Source organism: Lathamus discolor, chromosome 3, assembly GCF_037157495.1.
Source record: "Lathamus discolor isolate bLatDis1 chromosome 3, bLatDis1.hap1, whole genome shotgun sequence".
Taxonomy (NCBI): domain Eukaryota; kingdom Metazoa; phylum Chordata; class Aves; order Psittaciformes; family Psittacidae; genus Lathamus; species Lathamus discolor.
The window spans coordinates 110,920,425-110,945,487 of NC_088886.1; the positions used below are offsets into that span (position 1 = coordinate 110,920,425).

General features: G+C 43.9%; 1 protein-coding gene across 2 annotated transcripts in view; it reads left to right on the plus strand.

The window, feature by feature from the left end:
• The window catches only part of ACVR1 (activin A receptor type 1), a 67,769-nt gene that overhangs the window by 16,252 nt on the left and 26,454 nt on the right, over positions 1-25,063 (plus strand). For both annotated transcript variants that reach the window (XM_065671195.1, XM_065671194.1), the window contains exon 2: positions 17,602-17,675. In XM_065671195.1, coding sequence (XP_065527267.1) covers positions 17,609-17,675 — 67 coding nt within the window. In that variant the 5' untranslated portion in view covers positions 17,602-17,608. The remainder of the gene's footprint in view (positions 1-17,601; positions 17,676-25,063) is intronic.

The following is a 25,063-nucleotide window of genomic DNA, read 5'->3' on the forward strand; positions in this document are numbered from 1 at the left end:
TGTTTGTTGAAGCTCTAGAGCAGAAGATAGCTGAAAGAGAAGGTGGCCTAAAGGAGAGTGCATGAGCTGGAAGGCAGATGGGGGAAGGTGAAGGATAGGGGAGGTTCCAGAATATGGAGTGAAAGTGATCGCCATGAAGGACTTGGAGTGAGTGAAAATGGTCATGGTGTTAGTAAGGGAACATAAGAAGAGGAGAAATCGAAGTGCTTTTCGTAGTTAATTGACTTAGTTAAGCACCACGTAACTTTTGTAGGTAGCTAAATTTCAGTTTAATTCGTTGTCATGAACTAGATATTAAGAAAATACTGCACTGCTCTTGTTCAGGAAAATTCTAGGCAGAGAGAAGACTTTGATTGTGTAAGTGGTTCTTCATAAAAAAACCAAACCTGACCAACAAGGAACTTCCTGTAGTAGTGTAGTGGTTCACTGGTTTGCTAGTTGCAAGCTCTGCCAGTACTGGTCTCAATTGTCTCTGCTCTGGGGATCCATGAGGAATATTAGATGATCCTCTGTAAAAATTGCAAGTAGGACAAGAAGGAAGTCCCTTCCATCAGGCAACAGTTAGTTCAAGCCCAAAGCTTGAACTACAGTGCGGTTGTACAGACAAGTGCAATCTTCTCCATGTCCATGGTGAATGATACACCCAGAGAAGGCAAATGACTGTTGCATGAATCAGTAGGGATGGCTTTTTTTTCTTTTTTTATGAGCTCAAATTGCCAAGTTCATATTATTCAAGCAATTCTGGGAGTTCTGGAGATGTTTTAGTAATTTCTGTGTTTGTTCAGCCAGCTGACATAGAAAAAATAATTTATTAAAAGCACTGATAAAGCATTAATTTATTTGGCTCTGATTTGCTTGTTTGCTCTCCCATGCTTAGCATTATTTGGTGTGCCAGGCTGCCTGCAGTGTGGATTGGAGATCTGTAGTGGCAGGGGGCACTGGGTGATGGCACAGCTTGCTGTCAACGGGTCCGGGGGTGTGGGGAGGCTATTTCGATGACAGTGTTTCTGAGTTTTATTGCTTCTAGTTAATCCTTCTATTCACAAAGGAAATAGCTAGGAAGTTACTAGATGCCTTGGAAATAGGCAAGAGCTGGGTGCAAAGGAAAAATCTGCTAAAACATTAGTAATTTCTGAAGTGTTGCCTAGAGGTTTTTTTTTTGTATGTATGCTGTAGCAAGTTACCATTTGAGTGTATGCTGTTGTTGCTTCCCCAGAGTTGGCATGAGATGTCTATTTGAGGCTGATCGTCACTGCTGTAAGACTTGGTTAAAATGGTTGTACAATGTGGTGGTTGGCACTCTGGCCTTCCACTTGCAACATGGTGGATTCTGTTCAACAGGAACTATTTTAATTGGTTTCCAGTCTGTGTTATGTTAAAACTCTGCTGCTAGATCTAGAAACCCGTGACACATTTTGTTTGTTCCTGAAAGCATACATTTTATTCTGCTTTGGTCATTCAAATTCATTTTACGTGACTGTCAGCTGAAAAAAATAGCATTTTGCAGCACTTCATCAGCAAAGCAGCTTTCTGTGGCCCAGGACTATAAGCTGTATAATTTGTCCAGGGGGATCTGTGCGTTACAGGAAAGAAAATTCCTTCTGTGACAGCATTCATTGCTTTGCACACAGCAGCATGGTGGGGAGGACGGGAGGCAGCACTGGCTTGATACACCCGCTGCTGCGAGGACTGAGGGTGGGTTTTGCAGCTGGCCCACAGCGCTGGACCAACCGCAGGCAGCACCATGCTCAGTCAGCCCTGGCCTCGGTGGGTGCTGCTGGTGAGCAGCGGGTGGAAAACATCCCTGCCACAATCGCCAGGCTCCGCTTTCCTGGAGCACCCGGTTATGCTGCATGCACACCGTGGTGGGGAGCTGAGTGCCGGGCTGGAAGCCAGGTCTTTGCTGAGACTAGGTGTGCCGTCTGTTGGGGGGAGAAGGCAGGCAAACAAGCGGGAGAGTGTTTCTTTGGAGGTAAGCCTTAAGTTTGTAATTCTCCTCAGTGTGATAGCTGGTTAGAAAATAACCAGTAGTCATGACTTCTGTTAATTAACTACTAAGAGTTAAATAAATGTTGTTGGCAAAACTAGTCTGTGTTTATTTGGCATGTCTTTCTCCAGAAAAGGCTGGTGCTAGTTGGTACATGCTCGATCTCTGTGCCTGTCTACAGCGTGGTTTTATGTTTTTCCCTGTATTGATTTTCATGATTCATTGAACATGATCTAAGCAAAAAGCATACTTAAATGACACTGGAGACAGCTGTCTGTTAAAGTGGGACATTTATGTATGCTGAAATGGCGCCAGGTTGTTTTTCCATTACTTTAACAAGTAACACACACCAGTAATATTTCTTTGTTTAATTTCCTTTTCTAGGTCACTGGTATGTCACCTTTGTTTTGTTTAAAGAGCACTGGTCAATTCTTACTCTAAACTTTCATATCAGTTTTGTTCCTGTTATTTTTCTGATAATCTTTTTAAGATGTTTTTGAAATGGAAAGGCCTTTATGTTGTGCTGTGAGTCTGAGTGACTCGTTTTGTTTTTTTTTTTTTTTCTCCCAGTAGAGCTGTTTTGGAAGGTAGGTGTGGGAAATCTGGATAAAAGGAGGAACATATAAAGCTCTGGAAGCTGGTGTGTAGCTTTTTCCAGTTTTAATCTGTCTCTCTTCTCTGTATGGTAGGCTGAAGTTACAGATGTTGTTTTGGCTCGGAGATAGTGAATAGGGGAAAAATAAGCATTCTTACTGTTAACAGAGTCAGACTGGCTGGTTCTGTACTGACAGGAAAAATGGGGAGATAAAACCTCCATTAATGATGCACTCACTGCCTAAGTAGCCAGTAAAACAATGCTTCTTCACTGGCAGTAAGTCCCAGATTGGCGGTGATCAGTGCCAACTGTGAGAGGAGACAGCTGCAGAGGCTGGGAAGTATTAAAGTAAAACTAACACTAACTTCCTTGGATGGCAGTGGGGTTTTGCTTGGTCTGCAAATCCTTCCCCCCCCTTTTTGTTTATCTCCAGTTAAAAGTTAATTCTCAGCCCCCTTTCTTCTCCTCCTCTCCCCTTCCCTGGCGTCTTAGAGTCCTACTTGCTCACCTTCAGTACCTGACTGTGGATGTTGGGTGGTGGTGCAAGGCTGGGGCAGCTGGATGGCAGTGACACCTCCTTTGAGGGGCAGAGGGCTCTTCAGAGTTTTGTCTTGGAGCACCAGTGTGGCTTCTGAAGCTTATCCCTCTGAAGAGCTCTATTGATTGCCGGTTGCAGAATGGTTTGGGTGTGCATGTGCTGGATTCTTTCTGTAGGAAGCTAAGCTGCAAGCTCTGTTTCTGGTGTGTACCAGATGGCACTCCATTCCAAAACGTGGGTACAAAAGTCTTGGCCTCTTCTAGACAGCTTTGAGCCACGTGTGGTAGTGGCAGCTTCCAGTAAAGGGGACCAGGATAAATCACAACTGCTGAAATGCTTGTTAGGAGTATATGTAGTGGCCAGGAATGCAATTTCCTGTACTAGCCTATAGGTTCTATGCATAATAATCTGTTTTCCATGTTACATTGCATTAAATATATAAATGTGCTGTGTTCTGTGTCTCTTCCAGACCTGTTTCTCCTGTCACGCTCATTCCTAAAATGTTTGAGCAGTTTATTTTTAATATGGCTGACGCAGTTCTGCTTATTTCTTCCTTAATAATTATTTTGTTCATTTTTGAGTCTAGGAAATGGCAATTTCTGGTCATTGCCCTGCTTCTCCCATTGCTTGTCCCTTCCATTGTGGCATAGCTGTCCTTCAGGGTTTTTTGCTTTCTGTGAGCAGTTTGTGTAAGAATGCTCAGTTCACTTGCCTTGTTTAATACTATAAAGATCAAAGTTAATAGTGCTGATACAGACTCATCTAATTTACAGAGGAGCTAAGCTGTTGCAGATTGTGGTATCTGAAGTCTTGTCTGTTTGCTGCTTTTATCTTTGATAAACTTGTCCATGTCACTATTTGTGTAACTTATTGAAACAAAGGCTTGGCTTTGTGTTTTTGGTGGGTGGGAGGGACCTGGCGTGTTTTGGTGTTACACAGTAAGAGATACTTGGAGCATGCATGTATGGTCTTACCCAGTTAGACACGCATATTAACGTAGGCTAGGATTGTAATGCTTTAACCCTTTTTGCCTTGTTTTTTTACCACAGAGGTAGGAGTACATGCCTGGAGCCAGCTGTCTGATCAGCTGTGGTTTTATAAGCATTGCCTGATGTCCCAGAAGCACCATCCTTAGAAATCCTATAGGACTGGGCTGTAGGGAAAACTTCAGAATAAATGTGCTGTTGTACATGTTTGCTGGAAGAAGATAGGGTAAGAAAATCTGGGTGTAGGAGAGTCCTGCTGCCTACCTTTGTGCTGCTCTGCATTCCTTAGCTCTGCTGCCCGGAGGCAGCAGTGGGGTGTCTTGCTCATGTGGTTCATGATTCAAGCCAAGCCCAGATGTTTTCGTGCCTGGTCTGGCCTATTTTCTGAGAACAGTTTTGGATGCCTCGGTCCACTTTATTGTGGTTTCCCTAGCGTCTAGTCCAGCTGAAGCTAAGATGATTTCTCACCTAACTGAATGCTCATAGACAGATATGGCATTATCTCTACAACAGTGTTCCTGATAACTTCAGAGCACTTGGGATTAGATCCACACTGGTGAGAACCTGAGGTTGTGTTTTGTTGCTGTTAGAGTGGAAAATTTTGCAGCATGAAACTCGGAAGAGCCTGTCTTGTGGCCAGGAAATAGGTGAAAACTCAACAGATTCCTGTGGAGGTAGACCTGGCCTTTCTGACTGATCTAGCTTTCCATTTCCACTGAGCAGCGATAAGGACCTGGAAATCTTTTCATACTGACTATTGGACCTTTTAATCAGTATTATTGTCTGTGCTGACAGGTTCATGACAATTAGCCATGGGATACTTCCAGGGACATATATTTGCTCCTTTACTTGTTCTTTCTCCATCTCATTCATTTGGCTTTATGCCAGGTATTTCCTGATGCTGAAAAGAAAGTGGTGTGGTCACTTGCTCTGCACAAACAAGTGCTGTCTTGTATCCTATTCAGAACAGTCTCTTACTCCATCACTTCCCATTAGTGAGGAGGGCTGTTGACCCAAAGCATATTTGGGTGCTTCCTTCAGAAGCAGTTGGTGAGGGTTATTTTTGATTTAATTGTCTTCAGCCTGTTCTGTTAACAATCATGGCTGAATCCTCTGTGTGGAGATGAAGAACCTTGGAAATCACCAGTGGATATGTGTCATAAGCTCACTTTAATGAAGAGTATGGCTTCATTTCTACATGATCATAGATGAGTTGCTCTTAGATAGTTCTTCATTCAGAGATCCAAAGCTAGATTTGTCTGTAAAGAGAATTTTGGGTGCATTTCACTTCATGGTTGCAGCTAGGAGTATGTGAGAGGTCAGCCACAGTAATTTAGCTGTTAAATAGTAATGTGATCGATTGCTTCTGGCATCTGTAACACCAATTAAAACAGAAGTCTGGGTAAATGTATGGAACAGTTCTCTGAAGATACACAAGTGCGGTCAGGTTTGGCAAGGCTATGCAAGATGTGTGAATTCAAAAGCTTACAGCTAAATAGGTGGAAAGCGAGCACTTAACAGCTCTGGGAGGAAGTGTCAGAATTGTATATATTTGGAATAAATTTGATGTAGGGAGAGGTGACAATATGTCTGATTATTAAGCTGAGGGTTGTGTAGGGTGGCAATGATGAATGTCAGTTGTGACTGTGAAAGGGTAGTTCTGTTACCAAGAGAGGCACAGATGTTTGCCTGTGAGATCAAGACAGACACAGCTAAAACAGCAACTAAGCAATGTCAGCACAGAGTGATTTGGAAAGAAAGATCTCAAGCTGTCTTAGCATACAGGTCTGAATGTTAGCTGGATTAGTGTTGGCAGGTGGGGCTGCCACAGGTAAAATGTGAGCAGAACAGGGACCTGTGGTGGAGGTTATGGGTAGCGTTATGAAGCCTCAGGTGGGAAAGAGCAGCTTGCAAGGATGCCTTAAGGGAGCTGGAGCAGAGCAATGGGAAAGGATTGTGGTGGAGGGTGCAACAGAGTAAAGCTGTGAACAGCAGCAGAGGTAACTTCGAGGTTGGTGTTGCAGGGTGGGGTGAGGGGGTGGACAAATACTGGAGAGTTCTAGGATGGAAAAACCCAACTGCCCTTTATCTGACTAGCTCCTTAAAATCAGTTTTGGGTTACATTTGTTGTAAAGTGATGACTGAGGTTACATTTTAGATTTAATAAGGTTCTGTATGTCTCTGCACAGTACTGTAATTCGCTTGATGTCAGCAGAAGAAAGGTAGACCACCATGCCTGTAATATAACTTGGTTTTGTCTGTACTTTGTATTTAAGAACAGAATAATACATCTCCAGCCTGTCCAAACAGGCAAGACCAAATTGTAGAACAGTATTGTTAAAATTCTGAGGTGGTGTAATATAATCTCCGAGGAATTTTACTTTCTTGTGCAGCAGGGTGTTTCCTTCTTTTCTGGATTGCTAATTGCATTCAGCTCTTTGGATTCCAAAGTAACAGTTTAATGAAAGAATCTGATGAGATGAAAGGCTGTTCAGCGACACGTGCCTGTGGAGTGTTAGGAACTTCTGTTCTCAGTCTGATTGTTCTAAAAATATTTTGTTAATTTGTATTTGGCTTCCTTGGCTCACTGGTGTTTGGGAACAGTGAAGCTTTAAGTGGTACGCAGTACAAACACCTGATTTTTTTCATATCCCTTAACCTTTCCTACTTTGTATAAGCCCATCACTCCTGAAGAATGCTGTTCTAATCCCAGTGTAATCCATGAGCAGCGAGTTGAGGGTGTAAAGCCTGGCTGTCCTGGAGTCCCCTCTCTCCTCTGTGCCCCTCACCATGGTGACACGCAGGGGCACGTGTCATAGGGCTGCTCCGGCAGTTCTGGCGCAGTGGCTCTCTCCACCCAGCAGCTGTGTAGCATTGTGCCTCTGCAGGTCCTGCTCTCCCGTCCTTCTCATTTTTATAGTTTTGGTGGCTTTATTTTAGCAAATGGCTGTGTGTTTGCTGCATCGGGCTGCTCTTACATTCTGCCAATGGAATGGACAAGTTGCATTCTGGTTAGGGTGCTTGGGCTAAGGGGCTGGATGTAAGTGGAGTATTCTTGTGGTCACAGCCATGTGAAAATAATTGCAGAGGCTCAGATTTACCTAGGCAGGCAAAATCCCACTGGGATTAGAGATGTGCAAATGAGGGTCCTTGCTGGTGGTGGAATACTGACAGAGATAAGGGTGACAAGTCCTGTGGCTGTGAAGGAGCTTCCAGCAGCTCCATCAACTCGCTGAGTTTGGCTCTGAATGATTTGGCCTGATAACATTAGAGGCTGAAAACAAAAAAACATTTGCACCTCTCAGGGTCCCTGCATGTGTGAAAACAGAACTAGACTGTAATGAGACACTGCTTAATTAATACATTTGTAGGAACCAGACTACATTCCTTATCTTTAATCAGGGCTTTCCAGATGGTCTTTAAATGCTATTCACATAATATAATCAGACCCTAGCTTCTCTACTACAAGAAAAACCAAACCCACAAAACCAACCTAAGGCAAAGAAAACGTGCATTTAAAATCTGCATAAAAGCAAAAGAGAACAGAATTGAAAAAAAAATTAACTTTGAGGGGAAAAAGGATTTTTATTGATACTGAATCTAAAGATTAGTTTTCAGCCAACGCAACTGAAACATTTCTGAAATGTTCTGCAAGAAACTTGTAACAGGCAGTCTGTATAATATATAAATAATTAAAGGAAAGCTTATAAAATCCTGATCTTAGATTAATAGTCATTGATCTTACTTAGATCCCAATTTCAGCTATCTCCAGGTTTTTGTTAAGGTTGTAATGCAAGTCTCTGGAAGAGTTAAACTGTAGGATGGGGCCATGTTCACTGTCTTGGTAGTGTACACAAACTGTGACATAACCTTGGACTTCTGCAGGGCTTGACATAAGTGCAGCGGTTTTAATACTTGGTGTCAGTCCAAAGTGATGATGTAAGGTATTTGACCATCTGGTAGGACTGCAGGGCAGAGAGATCTTCTGTCATCCCGTCTCACAGGCCTCCTTCTGAAACTTTCCCAGGGTTGACTGGGGTGTTCAGGTTTTCAGGAGCAACGTAGTATTTGGGGATATACCAGCAGTTTTCCCTTCAGGGCTCTCATGAACCGGCAAGGAGGAGCCTGCTAGGAGGGTGCTGTGCTGAACCGAGCCTGTGTTAGGAGGGAGGGCTGACAATTGCTTGGCAAAAGGAGAGTGAAAGTGAGTAAAAAAAATGGGAGCTCTGTTTTAGACTAAGCCCCCCAAAACCTAGAGGAATGTTCTGATGAAAATATTCCTTTACTTGGCAGATAGTTGGGATTTTGCTTTTAAAAAATGTTTAATTTGGAGGGCTAGGGGGCAGTTAAGACCCTGCTGTGTGTCTTAACTGAAGGTGTGTTTTCAGTACCATTGATCGGTTGGGTTTGGGGTTATGGGGTGTATGTGTTTAATCGACCTCGGGTTTTGCTGCCAGTGAGGGGGTGCCCATCTCTGAGAGGAGTTGTGTTCCCACCACCTCTCCTCTGCTAGTACCGTTGCACTGCTGGGCTGAGCCTCACATGTTTAGTCACAGTGAAGACTAAACAATGTGTGGTCTGATCAGTGGCCTGATCTGGCTTATCCCATGGCCTTTGAAATCACTGCAGCCAAGTGGAGGGGTGGGAGCCTGCCTAGTGTGATGGCAGGGAGCTGAGGACATGACTGGATGACCAGTTTTGGCACTCCCTGTGTCTTAGACTGGTCCAAACTGGTTGTGAAACAATACCTTAATAAAACTTTACGCTGATCCTCTGTCTGACTATATGCCCTTTCTATGCAGCTATGATCTAGGCTCAGTGTTTCTGCCCATACTTCTTGTTTTCCTCACTTGTCAAGACAGACACGCCCAGGATGGGATAGAAACAGTGTTTGACAGGCAATTCTGAAACACCTGCAAGCTGTGAAGGTGTGTTCTTCCCTGTGCTTCTTCGTCACATACTGCACAGATAAAATCTTTATTAAATAAAGTATTGCTAGCTGGATGAAAGCAGGCCAAGTCTCAAAGAGGTAGACTTTGAGTAAGTTAAAATAAGTAGCTGTTACTGTGCTCATTTTGGGTTTGTGTGGTGACTTTCTGAAGAGCACAAACATCTTTTACAGGTGATTTCTGATAATTTGTCAGTTGAAAATATTTGTGTTTGGGTCTTATTCACCTCTGGTTTACTGTTTAGAGAGTTTATATCTTCACTGGAAGTTCTGTGCTGAGATTTGCAAGCAGATTCTGGCTTCTGAACAACTATATACTGAAAAGTAGTGTGTTTTGCAGCAGGATTTGAAAGGACATTTTGCTTGCCTCTTACGCCCAAGGCCCTGCACAAATTAAGTTGCCAGATATTAATGGAAATTGTCTCCAGTTTGCGTGGACACTTGGAATGGCCTTAGCAAAGTGGGGGGTACCTAAGGCTGTCTACAACTGAAATGTCCAAGAGACTCTACAGCTGTGCAATGGGGCCTTTTTCATGGCAATTACAAAATGCAGTGTTGCCCTCTGGTAGGAACTGTCTGTGTGCCATGTAGTAGTATAATACCTGTGCAGCAGTAAGATGTAGGTAGTATAATAACATCTTTGTTTATGTTTGAAATGTGTGAGAAGCCACAGTAATTCATGTATCTCTAACAATGTCTTGAACTGATGCATTTGCCCGAGGCATCGAGTAGGTATCTTCCGATGAAGCTACTGCATGCTTGACTCTTTGCTTGACTGTCTCATGGTACTGCTTGCAATTTAATGTCTGTTAATTTGCCTGTATAAATGAAACCATGTGTAGCTGGTTATTTGCACATTTGGAATTCCATACCTAACTTCCAAGATGCTCATAGCGATGCCATAATTAATGAACCATATGAACATGAACATGTTTAAGTTATGCTTCTGTGTGCAGGCTCTGCAGAGGAAAGCTATTCCACGGTGCAATGTTAATCCTTGATAGCTGCCTCCTGGTGAATTTATTTACCGTGCAAGGCAGCAAATGATATGGAAAGACATGCACATGTCTTAAAAGGCACCAGGACCTTGCAATATATATTGAGGGTTTTAAATCAATTAAAAAATATCTGTGCTTACTTCATTGTTTGAGTAAGCCATCCAGTATTGGGTTGCGTAAGACACCTGTATTGATGCAATACCTAAACAGAACCCAAATCTTTGTATTTGGACTTCCTAGCAAGCCACTTTTGTCTCCTTCAGCCACAGGTTCTGCTGCCCACATAGAATCATAGAATTGTTTAGGCAATTTAAGATCATCAAGTTCACCTGTTAACCCACCACTGCCAAGCCCACCACTAAACAGTGTTTCCAAGTCCTGTATCTACATGTTTTTAAAACCCTTCAGGGATAGTGACTCCACCCTGGGCAGCCTGTTCCAGTGCTGAACCCCTCTTTTTGGGTGAGGAACTGAAACCGCAACTTGAGGCTGTTTCCTCTGATCCCGCCACTTTTTACTTGTGAGGAGAGACTGACCCCGACTTCACTACAGTCTCCTTTCAGGCAGTTGTAGAGGGCAATAAGGTCTCCCCTGAGCCTACTTCTGTTTCCAGGCTGAACAACCCCAGTTCCCTCAGTTGCTCCTCATGAGACTTGTGCTCCAGACGCTTCGCCAGGTTTGTTGCCCTTCTCTGTACATGCTTCAGGACCTCAGTGTCTGTCTTAGAGTGAGAGGCCCAAAACCAAAGACAGGATTTGAGGTGTTGCCTCAGCAGTGCCCAGTACAAGGGGCCTATGACTGCCCTAGTCCTGCTGGCCGTACTATTGCTGATACAAGCCAGGATGTTCTTGGCTGCCTGGACACAAGCTGGTCATATTCAGCATCTGTCAGCCAGCACCCACGGGTCCTTTTCCACCCTGCAGCTTTCCAGCCACTCTTCCCCAGGCCTGTAGCATGGCATGGGGTTGTGCAGGACCCGCCACTTAGCCCCCTTGAACTTCATACAGTTGTCCTCAGCCCACATACAAGGTTGTGAGTCCCCCTGCTTACCAGCTGACCCACATGGGGAAGCTAGCATTACTTTTGGTCTGTTCTGTGCCCCTTGTGAATACTGGGCCTTCATCTGCTTGGCTTGTTCCCTGGGAATTGCCCTGCTGTGAGCACCAGGGAGCTCTGCATTCCCCCCCATTAAAGGAGGAGATCTGTGTGTGTGACCCATGCCTCCCCACCCCACTTGGGAAGGGGCTGTTGCTGCTTTGGGTTCACTTCTTTGCCTAAGTAAGGCATTTTATCTCTCTTGGGTAAGGGGTTGTGTTGTCTCTCTGTGTTGTCATGTGTCTGCCCCCCCCCCCTGCTTCTATAAGTAGCACTTGTTCTTTGTTACCTCTTTGATTTTAAGAACCTGAGGAGTGGCTCTTCATGAGCATATTCAGAGCTATTAATTTCATAGAAAGTAACTTGCGGGATATTTTACATTGTATAGATTGTTTTCCTCCTGGTGGTTTTATTTTTATTCAGCAGTGTCGTGATACTTGCTTTGAATAAGCGTGTAGGAGAACCAGTGTCTTGCACACTTCACTCTCTCTCTCTCTCTCTGTTATTTGAATCCAAGACATTCAGCCTTTCAAGGTGGCAATCTTTTGCAGATTTTCTTGAGCTGAAGCTTATTGATGTGTGCCTTGTGTGCTTGCAGGTGGATGCCAAATGGAGTTTGTGGCTGGCTTCCATCTTGCTGAATTCTGGCACCAAAGTTTAGACTTTCAGAAAGAATACGCAGGGTTGCCATTCTCTGACGTTAGGAATGCCTTTGTGTGGGCTGTTCTGAGGTTGTTAGTTAGCTTGTGTGAGTTTCAATTAAAAAAAGAAGAAAAAAGCAAGCAGTGAATTATTGCTTTTGAATGTACGGCTTTCCTTCTAAAGACACAGCTGTTGATGAATTTAGCTTGTGTGTGGCTATTGTGTGGATGGTAGAATTACAATCCAGCATTATGGATGTTTTCTTTTGATACAAATCTGGTGAGGTACATGCAAAATATGTACAGCCCTTGGGCTCTTGGCAGGGTGCCACTGGGACTGTCAGTGATAGTGTGGGTGCCTCTGATCTCATCAGAAAAGTCTGAATGCCTCTAGTGGTTCATGTTCCCATGTCTGTGTCATATTGAGATGAATTGTAATCTTTAATTTCTTCACTAATTGGAGTTGCTCTTTTGTCTGGTGTGGTCTTTGCTCTGTATCTGTGTGGTGGCATTGGAGACTAAACACCCTCTCTCCACACCCTATGCTGCTGTTGGTGGAGTGTTTCGCGTCATCTTAGCTCCTGGTTCTGCTCTCCCCTGTGGCTTGTTGTGGCAGCAATCTCAAGAGTCCCAGCTCTGGATCTGAGGTCTCCCTCACCCCCGTGTTGCTGTCAGGCTGTAAAGGAGTGATTTGGCAGGAGACAAATACTTTTCTTAGGGAGAAAAGAGAAAGTGATTTCCATTTGCTGTGAAAGTACAAAAGGTATTGTGGCTTTCAGGATGGATTTTTTAAGTGAATTGGGACTTTATTAATTCAAACAGTAAGAATTCCAGCAGTTACCTAAAAAATCAGTTGCACATCTGTATGTTAAGTTGGGTATGCTAACCAAGTATTCTATCTGCCATATGATATGCTTTTTACTGTTCTGAAAACTGTTTAACTGATTCCTTCTTTGGAGTCCAAAGCTGACTTCAGAGTAGATATGAGGTGCCTGCTCTGGAGCTAGGTTCACCTTGTTGCCTGAGCTTCACAGGAGAGTTGTTCGAAAATCTGTTAGCTGCTGCTTTAAAAGAGACTTTTCCACTGTGACCTATAGCAAGTTTCAGGTTTTCTTATTTACTTCTGTAGGAAAAAGTTAAAACCAAATTACCTTCTTTTCACTGTACATGGGTGTACACAGTCACTGCTTCTTGCCCCCAGCTCTGCTGCATGGCCCTGATTGGTTTGACCCAGGTGTTGGTGGTGGGAATGCCCTCTGGTGGCTTCTGCAGCTGAGAGGGCTGCGGGACGTGCCGAGGAGTCATGGCTAAGTGGCTGTGAAGATTGGTATGTCTAGAAAGGAAAATAAGTTTTGTGTGTTTTTCCTGGTTGCTTTCTAGTTCCTCTTTCTCTTTCTGGATTAAATCCCAGTCTTCCCCTTCGGAAGAAGTTCTCATGAATTCAAACACCAGACAGTAACTGGATATCTTGTGTATCTCTAGATTCATAGCAACTTGCCATGGAGTTTTATAGAAGAATGTTTTGTTCCTGTATTTTCTTTCTAAACAAGTAGTAAGTGGAAGAGATGTGCTTGCTTGTGTCACTAGAGCCAGATTTTGGTTCATACGTATGTGTTACTGTTTTTATGTTTTGGTGGGTGGGGGGGGGTTGTTTTTATTGTTTTGATTTTTGTGAAAGTCTTTTTTTTTTTTTTTTTTTTTTTAAGCAATGGAATCAGGACCTTTAAACTCACCCTCTGCTCTGTCTGCAGTTTGCAACTGGGGTAACCTGAAAGGGAAATGAAGATGAGTGTGGAAAACCTAAACCTCTGAGAGCCGCAGGGCACTGTGGCTCCATTCCCTTCTTGGCATCTGTGGTGGCTCTGAGCGGGGCCGGTGCCCAGTGGGATCCCTGGAGAGGGTCTTCCCAGCCCGCATCCCACGGCCCCCTTGCAACCTGCGTGCTTCCAGGCTTATTTTTAACTGCTGATTTAACAGGCGCGTGGCAGATACAGCATATCCTGAGCAAAATGGCAGCCAGCAAGGGACGGTGACACCTCTCCCAAAATCCTGGCAGGATTTCAGCTGTCCAAGCAGTGTGTCGGCTGGCACTGGGTAATGGCTTGGTCTCAGAGCAGTCCTTGCCTGATGCCACTTGAAATGTTCCCTTGTCTTAAAGCAGGGGTTAAGGACTTGACATGCCTTTGATGTAGTGAGGAATTCTATTTATAGCTTTTAATTTTTAGAGTGAAATTGAAGGGGAAAAATCAGTATTTTGCAGAGGGTAGAGGCTCCCTCTCCTTTGGTCTCCCAGTTTCTGCAGACCCAGCTGAGGTGGTGTAACTGGGCTGTGCCCTGCTGAGGGTTGCATGGGCAGCTTGCCAGAGGCCACAGAGCTGTGCAGAATCCTCACATACATGGCACAGGATTTCAATTGGCGATAAGTGTATGCAGGATGGGTTTTTATAGGCCGCTGTAAGTATGCGCAGCATTTCTGAGCAAAAGCAGGCAAAATATTCTTTGAGGCTTTGGGGAAAATCAGTGTCTACAGGAGCAAAGTTTCATAGAAGCAGGGTTTAAATTTTTAGTATTTAGCTTCTTTGTTTGAGAGGACTGTGCATGCTGTGAAATGAGTAACGCCTGATTAATAGTCTGAATTTGTTGTTTGCATTTATAATGGGGAAAGTCTATTCATAAAAGTAACTCTACCAAAGAGGCTTGCACAAGTACTTGCTTGCTAGTGCAGAGCTGAGTGTGGGGTCCTTTGGCAGGACTTTCTGCAGGCACTGGGAAAGCTGTTCCTGACCCACAGGACCAGGATCCAGGCCTAAGCAGCCCCTGACCCAGCTTCTGCTGGCACTTGCCTGCCAGGTCACCTCAGGTGGCTTCCCCTCTTCAGGGTGTGCAGCTCCCCTGCAGCTGTGGGGCAGGGGAAGGATGACAGCCTTTCTTCTGTTGGGCACTTAAATACATTTAACAAAAAAATATGGTGTAATTTCAGGTGTGTTACTCAATGAGGTCATAGTTGGGCTTGGTTGAAGAGGAATTCTGAAGAGTGTTGTGGACGAGGGATTAAGAATTACTTTTACTGTGGTTTTGTGGCTTTTTTTCCTTATTTGATCACTTTGGTGAGGACTGGTAAAAATCCCTCATATTTGCTGAACTGCAGTTTGTCTCAGCCCATGCTGGTTTGGATGTGGGACGTGTGGAATCAGGATGGGGAGCTCATTTTATCACCCTGAGTGTTACAACTCTCCTTCATTGTAGCTGTGGAAGGTTGTTTGTCTCTTTAGGGGAATGCAGGTTGGATTTGCTTCCTCCTCCTTCCCGTGAAAAATACAGGGCAGGGGTTTGTGAATAGATGTAAAAATATCTTTTAGGGAATAGAAATAAATGGAAAAGAAAACAAATAGGCCCATGCAACTTGTAGTGTTTTCCTGGTTTCCATGCTGTTGCCGCTTCCTGTATCTTAAATTCCTGTGCTCCAGCCAGCTCATGTTTCTTGTGTTCAGCCTCCTTTCCTGATGGAACAGAACTGAACTCATTGCCGGTCCTTCCTGGCTTCAGCCAGGTTTGGCAGGAAGAAGGGTTGAAAAAGAGGACAGGGGTGGGGGGGACTTGAACATGGTGGGTGCTGGGAGGAGGCCAGTGGAGGGGAGGCTGCAGTGCGGGTCTCTGAGCTGACCTGCAGTGTTGGAGGTGGTGTGATGGCTCCCCACCAGCAGATAACAACCCCTGTTGCTTTTTAATTGAGCATGGAGGATGCAGCCATGAATCTGTGAAAAAAACCTGGCAACTGCTCTGCGTGTGAGCCACATGCTGCTGTTTAACTCTTAACCTGCTCTGTTGGTAAAGTAATTTTTTTGTCTCCTTTAAAGCTCTTTTCCCTTGTGCTCGGTGTCCCTCCTGTCTGAAGGGCTCTCCAGGTAGACTGGCTGCCAGTTCCTGCTGGGCTCGCCATGCACTCCCCTCTGCCCAGCAGCCTCCAGGGCAGCTGGCTTGCCCAGCTCGGCTGCGGCTGCGGGCCGGCATCATTAAAATCAAAGTGTTCTGCCTCTGCTCTTTGAACCATTGATGTGTTGAAAGAAAGAGGGCATGTCTCATGAGCCACCTTTGTCTAGACTTGCAGAGAGTTACCTGGTGTAATGCTGAGGAAAATGCTGGTGTAAGCTGTTCATTCCCAGGAAGCACACGTAGGGGCTGAGGAGGAAGGACAGCATCGCTCTCGTGTCCTGCAGCCACCCCCCTTGGGAGCAACAGACCCCTCTGAGCTGTTGTTTTAAACTTTCTGCACTGGATGGCTCAGTGATCATGCTGTGTGTAACTTCATGTTTCCAGCATAACTGTTGAAGGTTAAATATTGGCATGTGTTAAGAATGCATTGATGTGCATCAAGAATGAGGAAGGCAAAGTCACTTGGTAAATGGATAGTGGGTGTGAGTGAAAGTGGGAGTTTCACTCCTGGAGGTTGTGGTGAGCACTGCCTCATCCCTTCTCTAAGGACAGAAGTTGAGTACTTGCGTTCAGAATTTTTTTATCATTTTAACTGATGGTGAAGCAATTACTGAAATGTTTCTCATATTCTGCAAAACAAATCTATGTCAGGAAACAAATACAGTAAATGGCTTGGCTTTCATCACTGAGCATTTAAGCAGTCTGCTAATGATCTGAAAAGGCAGCAACAGAAGATATCTGAAAGAAAAATGGCAGTATAAAATTTGTTTTTAAGTTTCATCTGCTTCAGTAAAACTAAATCTGAAAAATGAAGACAAATACTTACTTGTAAGAAGAATGGTAATGGCTCAGTGCCTTGGTCAAGGAGAGTCACTTTGCTGCTTTCAACTGAAATATTATGGCATGTGGTTATCCAAAGACTCTTGGTAGGAACAAAGTAGTGCAGGACTGACAAGCCCTTCTGAGACATTCAGCCCTGTTTGTTGGGTTAAATCCCAGTAAACATTTACTGTAGTTAATCTCTGTTCCTTCATATTGGTGATCAGTTAAATGCAGAGTTTAAGAAACTTTTAAAATCTTCTTTTCAGAAGCCTATTAAATAATTCTTACTTCACCATAAAAAAGCTGAAAGTTCTCCTTTCCTGTAAAGACCAAGTATCCTGGAAAAGATCTGAAACACACAGGAGAATTCACTCCTTTATTTACTGTTTTAGAGGCAGCATGTTCTTCTGCATATGTGCTGGAAACTGCCTGTTTTCGTGCAAGATGTAGTTACCTGCCTTCAACAGCAGGAACATGAAGCTGGGCTGCTGAAAGGAAAACCCTTGGAAAAGCAGCTTAATCTGGGAAATTACTTTTCTGAGAGTGGTGTCTCCCTTAAACACATCTCATCTTGCCATCTAGCAAGTGGTTCTGCTGGTTAAAGTTGTTCTGAGTTCCCTGGCTGAGGTATTTTCTGTTTTCCCCTCAAAGCCCAAATAACCTGCAGTTTTACAGACCTGTTCAGATTACAATAATTTGGCTTTTTAATACCTTGTTGAAAGAATGTCTCTTCTATTTTATTTACCTGCTTGGGACTGAGAGGGTTCTTGTTTTCATAGTAGCATGCTTCCATATGTGCAGTCTAGTTGCATGTGATGTTTCTGTAACCAAAAAAACCCCATAAAAATAAAGAAATTGAAGTAAATTTATGAACGTTTTAAATGAAGGAAATTACTTGGGTAACAAGACAGCAAAAAAGAGACCAGTCAACCTTGATTGCTCTGCATTTTGTATGAGAAACTGATGAAAGGCATAACTAAACACTGATTTTGGGGTGGTTATGTTTTAAGACAACAATGCAAGTGTACACAGCTCTCATGTCTCTTCTCTTTCTGCAGCACTACAATGGTAGATGGAGTGATGATTCTTCCTGTGCTGATCATGATGGCCTTTCCCTCTCCAAGCTGGCAAGGTGAGTGATGTGTGTCGTGGTGCTGTAGGAGAGCTGGGTTTGAGCAGTGGCTCAGCTGCTGGAGCTGCTGGGCATGGCTTCATGGCACCCCACTTGCCTTGTGAGCTGACAGCATGGGCGGGCTCCTCTCAGGTACAAGAGATCTGCTTTTGCATTGAAAGTTCCTTCAAAGGACATTTTTTGCTGGTTTCAGTATAAAAATTACAGCATGTGCAATTGGCATAGGTCTGTCCGGGGCTGGGGGGGGGGTGGGAAGCCTTATTTGAAGACCAGATTATTCAGCTACGTAACAAGTAGATCTTTCTCGCCCATGGGCTGAGGTGCAGTTGTGTTGCATTCTCATAAAGTGATTTTTCTTTTTTTTTCCTGTGGGAATGCTGTTTGGCATATTTAGTGGGGTGTTTGATAACCTCTCCGTGATTGCTCCAGTAAGGTTTCTGGATATGGAAAATGACTTACTTCGTTAACTGTTTGCACACAGTTTTAAAATTTAAGTGACTCGAGGTGTATCTAGTGTTTGTTATGGCATATCTATTCTCTTATTTACCTTGTGAAATACCTGTCAGAACTACTCTGCTGAGATGCATTTGCCTTCAAATGTTGGTGCAAATGATAAAAGGCAGAGTATGTTAAATGTTAGAATGGATGGTGGAAGGCCAAGACTAAATATACATGGAGGTCTAGTGGTTGACTTCAGTCATGTCTATGAATAGGAGACAAAATTTAAAGAGGGAGGAGCATTGGATTAGCATTTGCCAGAATATGTTAAACTGCTAATGTTATTGAGACAATAGTATCTTGAAATAAAGTTTGGTAGCAGTTATCACAGTGTACCTTATCAGCTCTTGAAGTGCAGCTATCTGCTTCTCAAACATTTGTTTTGGCTTTCAGAGTTGCTTATATATTAAAAATCTTAAACCACATGCCTTTCACATCCTTAACTTGAAGAGCAGTAGATGGAGAAGAGAAACATGGGGAAAAGGTGCCTGTTAATGTCTGAAGTTCTGGTTAATTTCTCTTGATCAATGTGTGGAATCAGATACTTGTGCTGCCCGTGCAGTGCAGCACATAGGACAGCATTATCAACCCATCCTACCATTCTAAAGGTACCTTGAAGGTGTTCATACCCCAGTGATTTGACCTGACTCGGCTTAAAAATAGGAAAGTAGGTTCTAGGGCTTAAGTATTATCTTTTGCTTGAAAACATGCCAATAAGTGATCAGCAAGAAAAGAGTCATTAAATCCATGCCAAGAGTTTTTCTTTTCCGGGGACTGTGAGCAAAGACTGGAGGTACAGGATCGTTCCTCACTCAGCTGCGAGGAAGGGTAGAGCTGGGCCAGATGTGCAGCTGGAACAGGCTTTGGATGGAGTTTGTGTGGAGGGCTGGAGCATGTGAGTGGGGATGCACAGATGTGTTCTTGCTGCCTATCTGCCTGTGCCAACTGGATGTGTACAAAGAACAGAGTTTCCTGTTCGTGATGTGGAGCTGCCATGCTGAGGGAGAGCTTATCGAGTAGCACTTCCTGTAGATTTATGTGTTTGGGCCTGTGTTTCTCTCTCACGGTGATAGAGCTCTTGTGAAAGACTTTGTAGAAGAGACACAACAATCTTGCTTTGCTTTTCTTGCTTTATTCCTTCCCTTTTTCTCCCCTGTACTTCCTAGGATGAGTTTTCTTTTTCTGTGAGCAGTTACTTGTCTAATGCATGTAAACAGTCCTTTTTGTGTTTGATAGTAGTAGTGCTATTGTTTCCTTTTGGAAATAGTTTCCTAATTTCGAGCTGGTGGTTGAGCATTTGGGGAAGCAGAAATACTTAATGGACCCCTCAGAAAACTTTTATTTACATCTCTTCATCTAGGGTTTGGTTTTCTCACCAGCTGGGAGCAATGGGAGAACTCAGTGCTTTGTTCCGTGAGTGTGGTGGTGCTTATGTGCCAGCAGCCTGTGTTAGGGTGAACATGGTAAGCCCAGAGGTGCAGACCTGCAGAGAGGGTTACCTATCAAGGGAGAGCATGCCTTTGGAGATCCTTTGAGGGAATGGAAGTTGATGCTCTACTGCCTGTGAGCAGGCCGTGGCGGTGGGGCTGGTACACCCTGACCAGTGTGCTTTCCGATGTGCTTTTTCTGAATACTTCCAAAAGGTGATGTTTTGGGGCAGAACACTGATTTGTCTTCCCTTTGCACAAAACAATAAGAAGTTACAAAACCTTCTGATCCCCCTCATGTATTTCATAACAGATCAGTCCATTTACTTTCACTGTGATTTGGACCAGTTAGGTTCTTTGTGGGTTTGGGGCTTTTTAGGGGGGTGTTAGGCTTGGGGTTTTGTGTGGTTTTGTGCATTTTTGATCAGTAAAAAATGTCTGGGCATAGCTTTGGGTAACATTCAGAGGCAGATTTGACTATAGTTCTATGTTGCTGCTAGGCTTCAGAAGATGAGACTAAACATGATCCATTTTTAAAATAAACAACCCACAGCCCAACCAAAAAAACCAAACAGTGTATAGAATTCCAAGTGCAGAAACATATTACTTCCCTACTTGAGTGTCCAGAAAATCCCTTTGTTCTAAAGCTTTACTGCAGTGCTTGCTTCTGTGTTATTTCTTTATTAGCCCTGTAAAGTGGGGGAAAAGGCTTTTCATTTCCCAAGAAACTAAGCTCTAAGGCAGAGCACTTTCTAAATAATGCAATTCCTGTGCTTAGGCATGGGGTTTGTCACTTACTGGTAACTGTGCACAATGGAGTTTCCTGATCCCGATGGCTGTGTCAGGAGGATGGTGCAGGAGATGCTGCTGCCCTCTCCAGTGATTGGGGGAAGGCATCTGGACCATGCTCTTCTCTCGTAGCTTGGCTTCCCTGCCAAATGCAGCTTCACTCTTAGGTATGAAGAGTGAGCAGTCTGGGAAGGGTCTTGTGTCACACCACAGCCAGGAGGTGTTTGGGAGCTGCTGGAACTCCAGAAGCTGCTGTGTGGCTGGTGGGAACCTAGCTTTGGGAGCAGTCTCACTCTGCCCCCAGCAGCTGGGCTTCGGCAGGGTGTCCATCTGCAGAGCTGGGCACATCTGCCCAGCCTTGCAGCTTTATAACTGATGGTCAGTGGCCATAGCACTTGTGCTTTTCCTGCTTTTAGGGGTTTTTGTAAGATGAAAAACAATAATAAGGCTAAACAGCTGTTTCTTAATGCTGGAAACCTGAAAGGCATTTGTTAAATTAGTAAATCCTATATAAAATCAATTAGTATAGGCTGCCCAGAGAAGTGGTGGAGTTGCCATCCCTGCAGGTATTTAAAAGATGTGTAGATGTGACGTGGTGTAGGGACATGACTTAGGAAAATGGTTTAGTGGTGGATTTGGCAGTGCGAGGTGGACTCGATGTTCAGAATCATTTTCAAATGTAAATGATTCTGTGATTATTATGGCTGTTGTGTAATGCTTGTTACTTTACACATAGAGAAAATAAAACTCAGAATTGAGCAGGCATTTCTACAAGCTTCTTATTTGCTGTTTCCCTGAAATGGCTAAGAATCATAAAGGGAAGCTATCCACCAAAAAAGAACTAATGCACAGTTAAATGGACCTTGAAGGTACTGTAATTTTTTCAGGTCTGCTTTCCTTCATCTTCAATTCATTGTGATATGAAGCCCTAGCAAATCCCATCTCTTCCCCCAATCATAGTTATTGAAAAAGGGAGTTAGTATTGCTGCTTTGACATATTTTGGCCTTTGAGCATGAAGTCCCTCTCATTCCACTGGAGATTTCAGCAGCTCTCTGAAATAAGGCTTCCTGGTGAACTGTAGCTTTCTGGTTTGATTTCAGGATTTTCCATTTGGAAAGTATGATCCCACTCAAAGCCTAGCAGCAAGCCTGCTAGGGGGACAACAGCCATAGTACAACTCTGAGAGGTCTCGGGTTGGGAGGCTGGCTCACAGTGGTTCTGAGGACTGGGACTGGCTGTGTGTGCCCGAGGTTAGCTGATGACTGCAGTGTCTGTGCACGTTCACTATGCGACCAGGGAGGCACGGTGCTTTCCTGCTGCACAGCTGTGGGCTGGCCTGGAAGAGAGCAACCGGACGGAGCTTCTCTGCCCACTAGTTAGTGACTAAAGGTGTTGCTCCTTTTTGCTTTGCCTCACTCTTTTTGTAAAGAAGAATGAATTATAAAGTCATGTCTTCGGGGTTTGTTTAAGGGTCATTTACCTCTGTCCATCCTTGTCCACCTGGCTTTTTTTTCAGCCACACAGTAAGAGTCTTGTGGTGCTGTATAGGTTATCCTTCTGAACACTCGCAGGAATTAGCTAAATGTATATTGTATCTGTGTAGTAGGGTATACTAATCTTTGTCTGCGAGGTAAAGTTTAGTACTGTGAAGAGCAGGAAGTTGGCCTTGATGATCCTTATGGGTCCCTTCCAACTTGAGTTGAAGTTCCAACTATGATTATGGGAAATTTTGAAAGGGAAGGTATGCAGTGGTGGTGCAGTGGTGATACAGTTAAAGCCCTACTTTAAAAGGTACTTGTCTTGTAATTAGAGACTGTGTCTTCAGTAAGAAAATCAAGACTCTAATGATATGTATTATTAATTTCTTATGCTTTTAAAAACTACTGCAGTGTTTGCTGACACACAAGGTTAACACACTTTCACATAGTTAACATAGGCCTTCTTCAAAGTCAGAGGTAGTTAAACTGTGTCACTGTAATGTGAATAAGAAAAGGAAGGTGAGTGCCTATTGTAATAGTTGTTCAATGGAAAATCACAGAACTGTTGAGGTTGGAAGGGACCCCTTGATCATTTAGTCCAACCCTGCTGGTCAGAGAGTGCCAGCTGCAGTGGGTTACCCAGGACTGGGTCCAGTCAGGTTCTGCGTGTCCACATAAGGTGGAGAGTGCGCAAGCTCTCTAGGCTATCTATTTCAAAGGATTTTGTGTGTGTGTGTGTGTGTGTGTCCAGATGGTATTTCTTCTTAATTTGTGTCCCCTGACTAATCGCTCTTCTGAATGTGAAGAGATCACCTCAAAATTCAGGCGTGTTACCAGAAATATAGGTAGTGTATTATTGCTTCTTGGAGAGAAGTTTGGTATTTTCCCAGTTAACAAAGTTTTCAGATTGGTAACTGGTTGCGTGACAGACTTCACACAGAAGTAAGTAACTTTGTTTCTTTGCACCTGTAGGTTTCCATGGCTAACCAGTATTCTGATGCCCCATGGCTTCTGGCTGGGGCTGTGTGGAGTGTCTTGGTTCTTGTCCTGTTGAAGTACCTAGGTAATTAAGACTCAGTGTTCATAGCTGTTGACTTTCACAAAGTGAATAAGCAAAAAAAAAAAATAAAGGAGACCCAATTTTGACACTCGTCATTAACTGGTTTATTAGTTCATTGTTATGAAAGTTAATGCAAATATCTTTGTGTGGCAAGTCAGATTTTTTTGGTGCGTGTTTGTGCACAATATATATATGCCACAAGTGCAGCAATGAGTTTCTGTATTATGAAACAAAAAATATATGCAGCAAACATGTTTAGGTAATGGAAGTATTCTTAAGCTTGGCTTCTTGCCTGCTTGTGTTGTCTGGCTGCTGTGTATGGAGCTATCCTGACAGCCTTCCACTCCTAGAACTGTTATTGAGAAGGTACTTACCTCTGTGTGCGTGTGTTGGGGGAGTTCATGTGTTTCAGCCGTAACCTCTTGATTGCAACTGGCCTGTGGCGTTTGCTGGTCTTGTCTGTCCTGCAGATTTGCTTGCTCATGAGAGCCATGGAGAAGTATCATCACCCAGTCCAGCTCTGCCTCTGCTGTGGATTTGCCTTATGCCAACAAAGCTATGCTCTGCAAGTGCAGCTGGCTTCCCTTTGGGGAAATATGGCTCAAATATTGAGCCCTTCACAGCTGGCTTCGTGCATGGGAGAGTGCTTTGTTGATGCAGTATGGTGTTTTGCATCTATGTGCTCACTGAAGCATCGCCCCATCTGTCTGCTCTCAGGTGTCTGACCTGCTGCCCTGTCTCAACTGATGGCCCACAGAGACAGGAGTGGGAGGACACGGTCAGGGCTTTGGCTGGTTCTGCAGCCTGAATAAACCTTGCTGTTCATTAAGCCTTGCTGAATAAGCCGAGTGTGGCACTGCAGGAGCGTTAATAAGGGAAGGGCTGGCCAGTTCATGGTTACTGTTGAGTTGGAAAAACAACTAAGTAAAGAAAGGAGTGGTTTGGGCATAAGAAGTAGTAACAGTCATCTATGGGGGAGTGTCTCTGTTTCCAATCCAGGAGTTCTTTACCAGAAGTCTGTAATTTCTACAGCTAATTGATCTATTTGGCCCCTTGGAAACATTGGGATCTGCAGCAATTCATGTGTATATGTATAGTCAGTATAGAGGTCTTGCTCTATTAAGTAGATCCAGAGCCAGTGTGTCATGTTAGATCACTCACCCTGACTTCAGTCTAGGACAGGCTTTCCAAAACACAGGTAATGTGTTTGGAGTTGCAGTGCCTTAGTTCATTGCTTGTAAGGGGTATCGGGTTTGCTGTGTGTGGACTGATCAACTGCCTTGTGCCTGTGCAGTTGCTTCCTGGTCTGTTTGGAGATTGCTGAGCTCCTCCAAGAGGTGGCATATGAGGGGAGGTGTTTCTACTAGAAACTTCTGGCTCGTGTGAGGTTTGCTCAATCTTAAAGGGACTTTGGGTCAAGAGGGAAGATTTAAGCTGGATCAGGCTGCAAAATAGATTAATTTTCCTTGTGGACTTGGTATGGGTTTCCAATGGTAGCTTAGTTGTCCTCCGTACATACAGCAGCTCTTTCTACTGTCAGTTAGTAGCTGAAATAGTGTTACTCCAGCATGTGAACTTCCTTAGGTCTGTCCCACAGGCCAGTGTTTTGTCAGTGACAAAAAAAATGTCCCACTTGCTGGGAGGTATCAAAATCCTGGTTGCTAAAGGGCTGTCTGGGGAAGGCTGTCCTTGCTGAAGGCACAGGTCTTTGTGCTCTCAGGCAGTTGTGACCACTGTGCCTTGGGAGGAAATAGGGTCTTGGAGTTGAATGCCAGCGGCAGTTGCAGGCAGATGGACCAAGATTAAGGGCTTGTGTTACAATACTGGTTGTGTTTTATTGCTGCTGTTGTGGGAGGAGAAGGAGCATATTTTGATTATAGAAATGTTTGGCTTTTTTTTTTTTTTTTCAATAAGTTCCACAAAATTAGTGAAGTTACTGGTGCAGTGCATTCCAGTACTTGAAATCAGTGTGACACTGTTTGATTTCAGGATCCTTTCCCCAATTTTTTTTTTTTGTTAGTAGTTTAAAAATGAAAATTTAAGTTTGTGTTTTTGTTCATTGTGGAAGAAGGGAAAGAAAACAAGGCAGGAAACAAGCTGACTTATATTCCCAGTGGGCAAACTCTAACGATAGG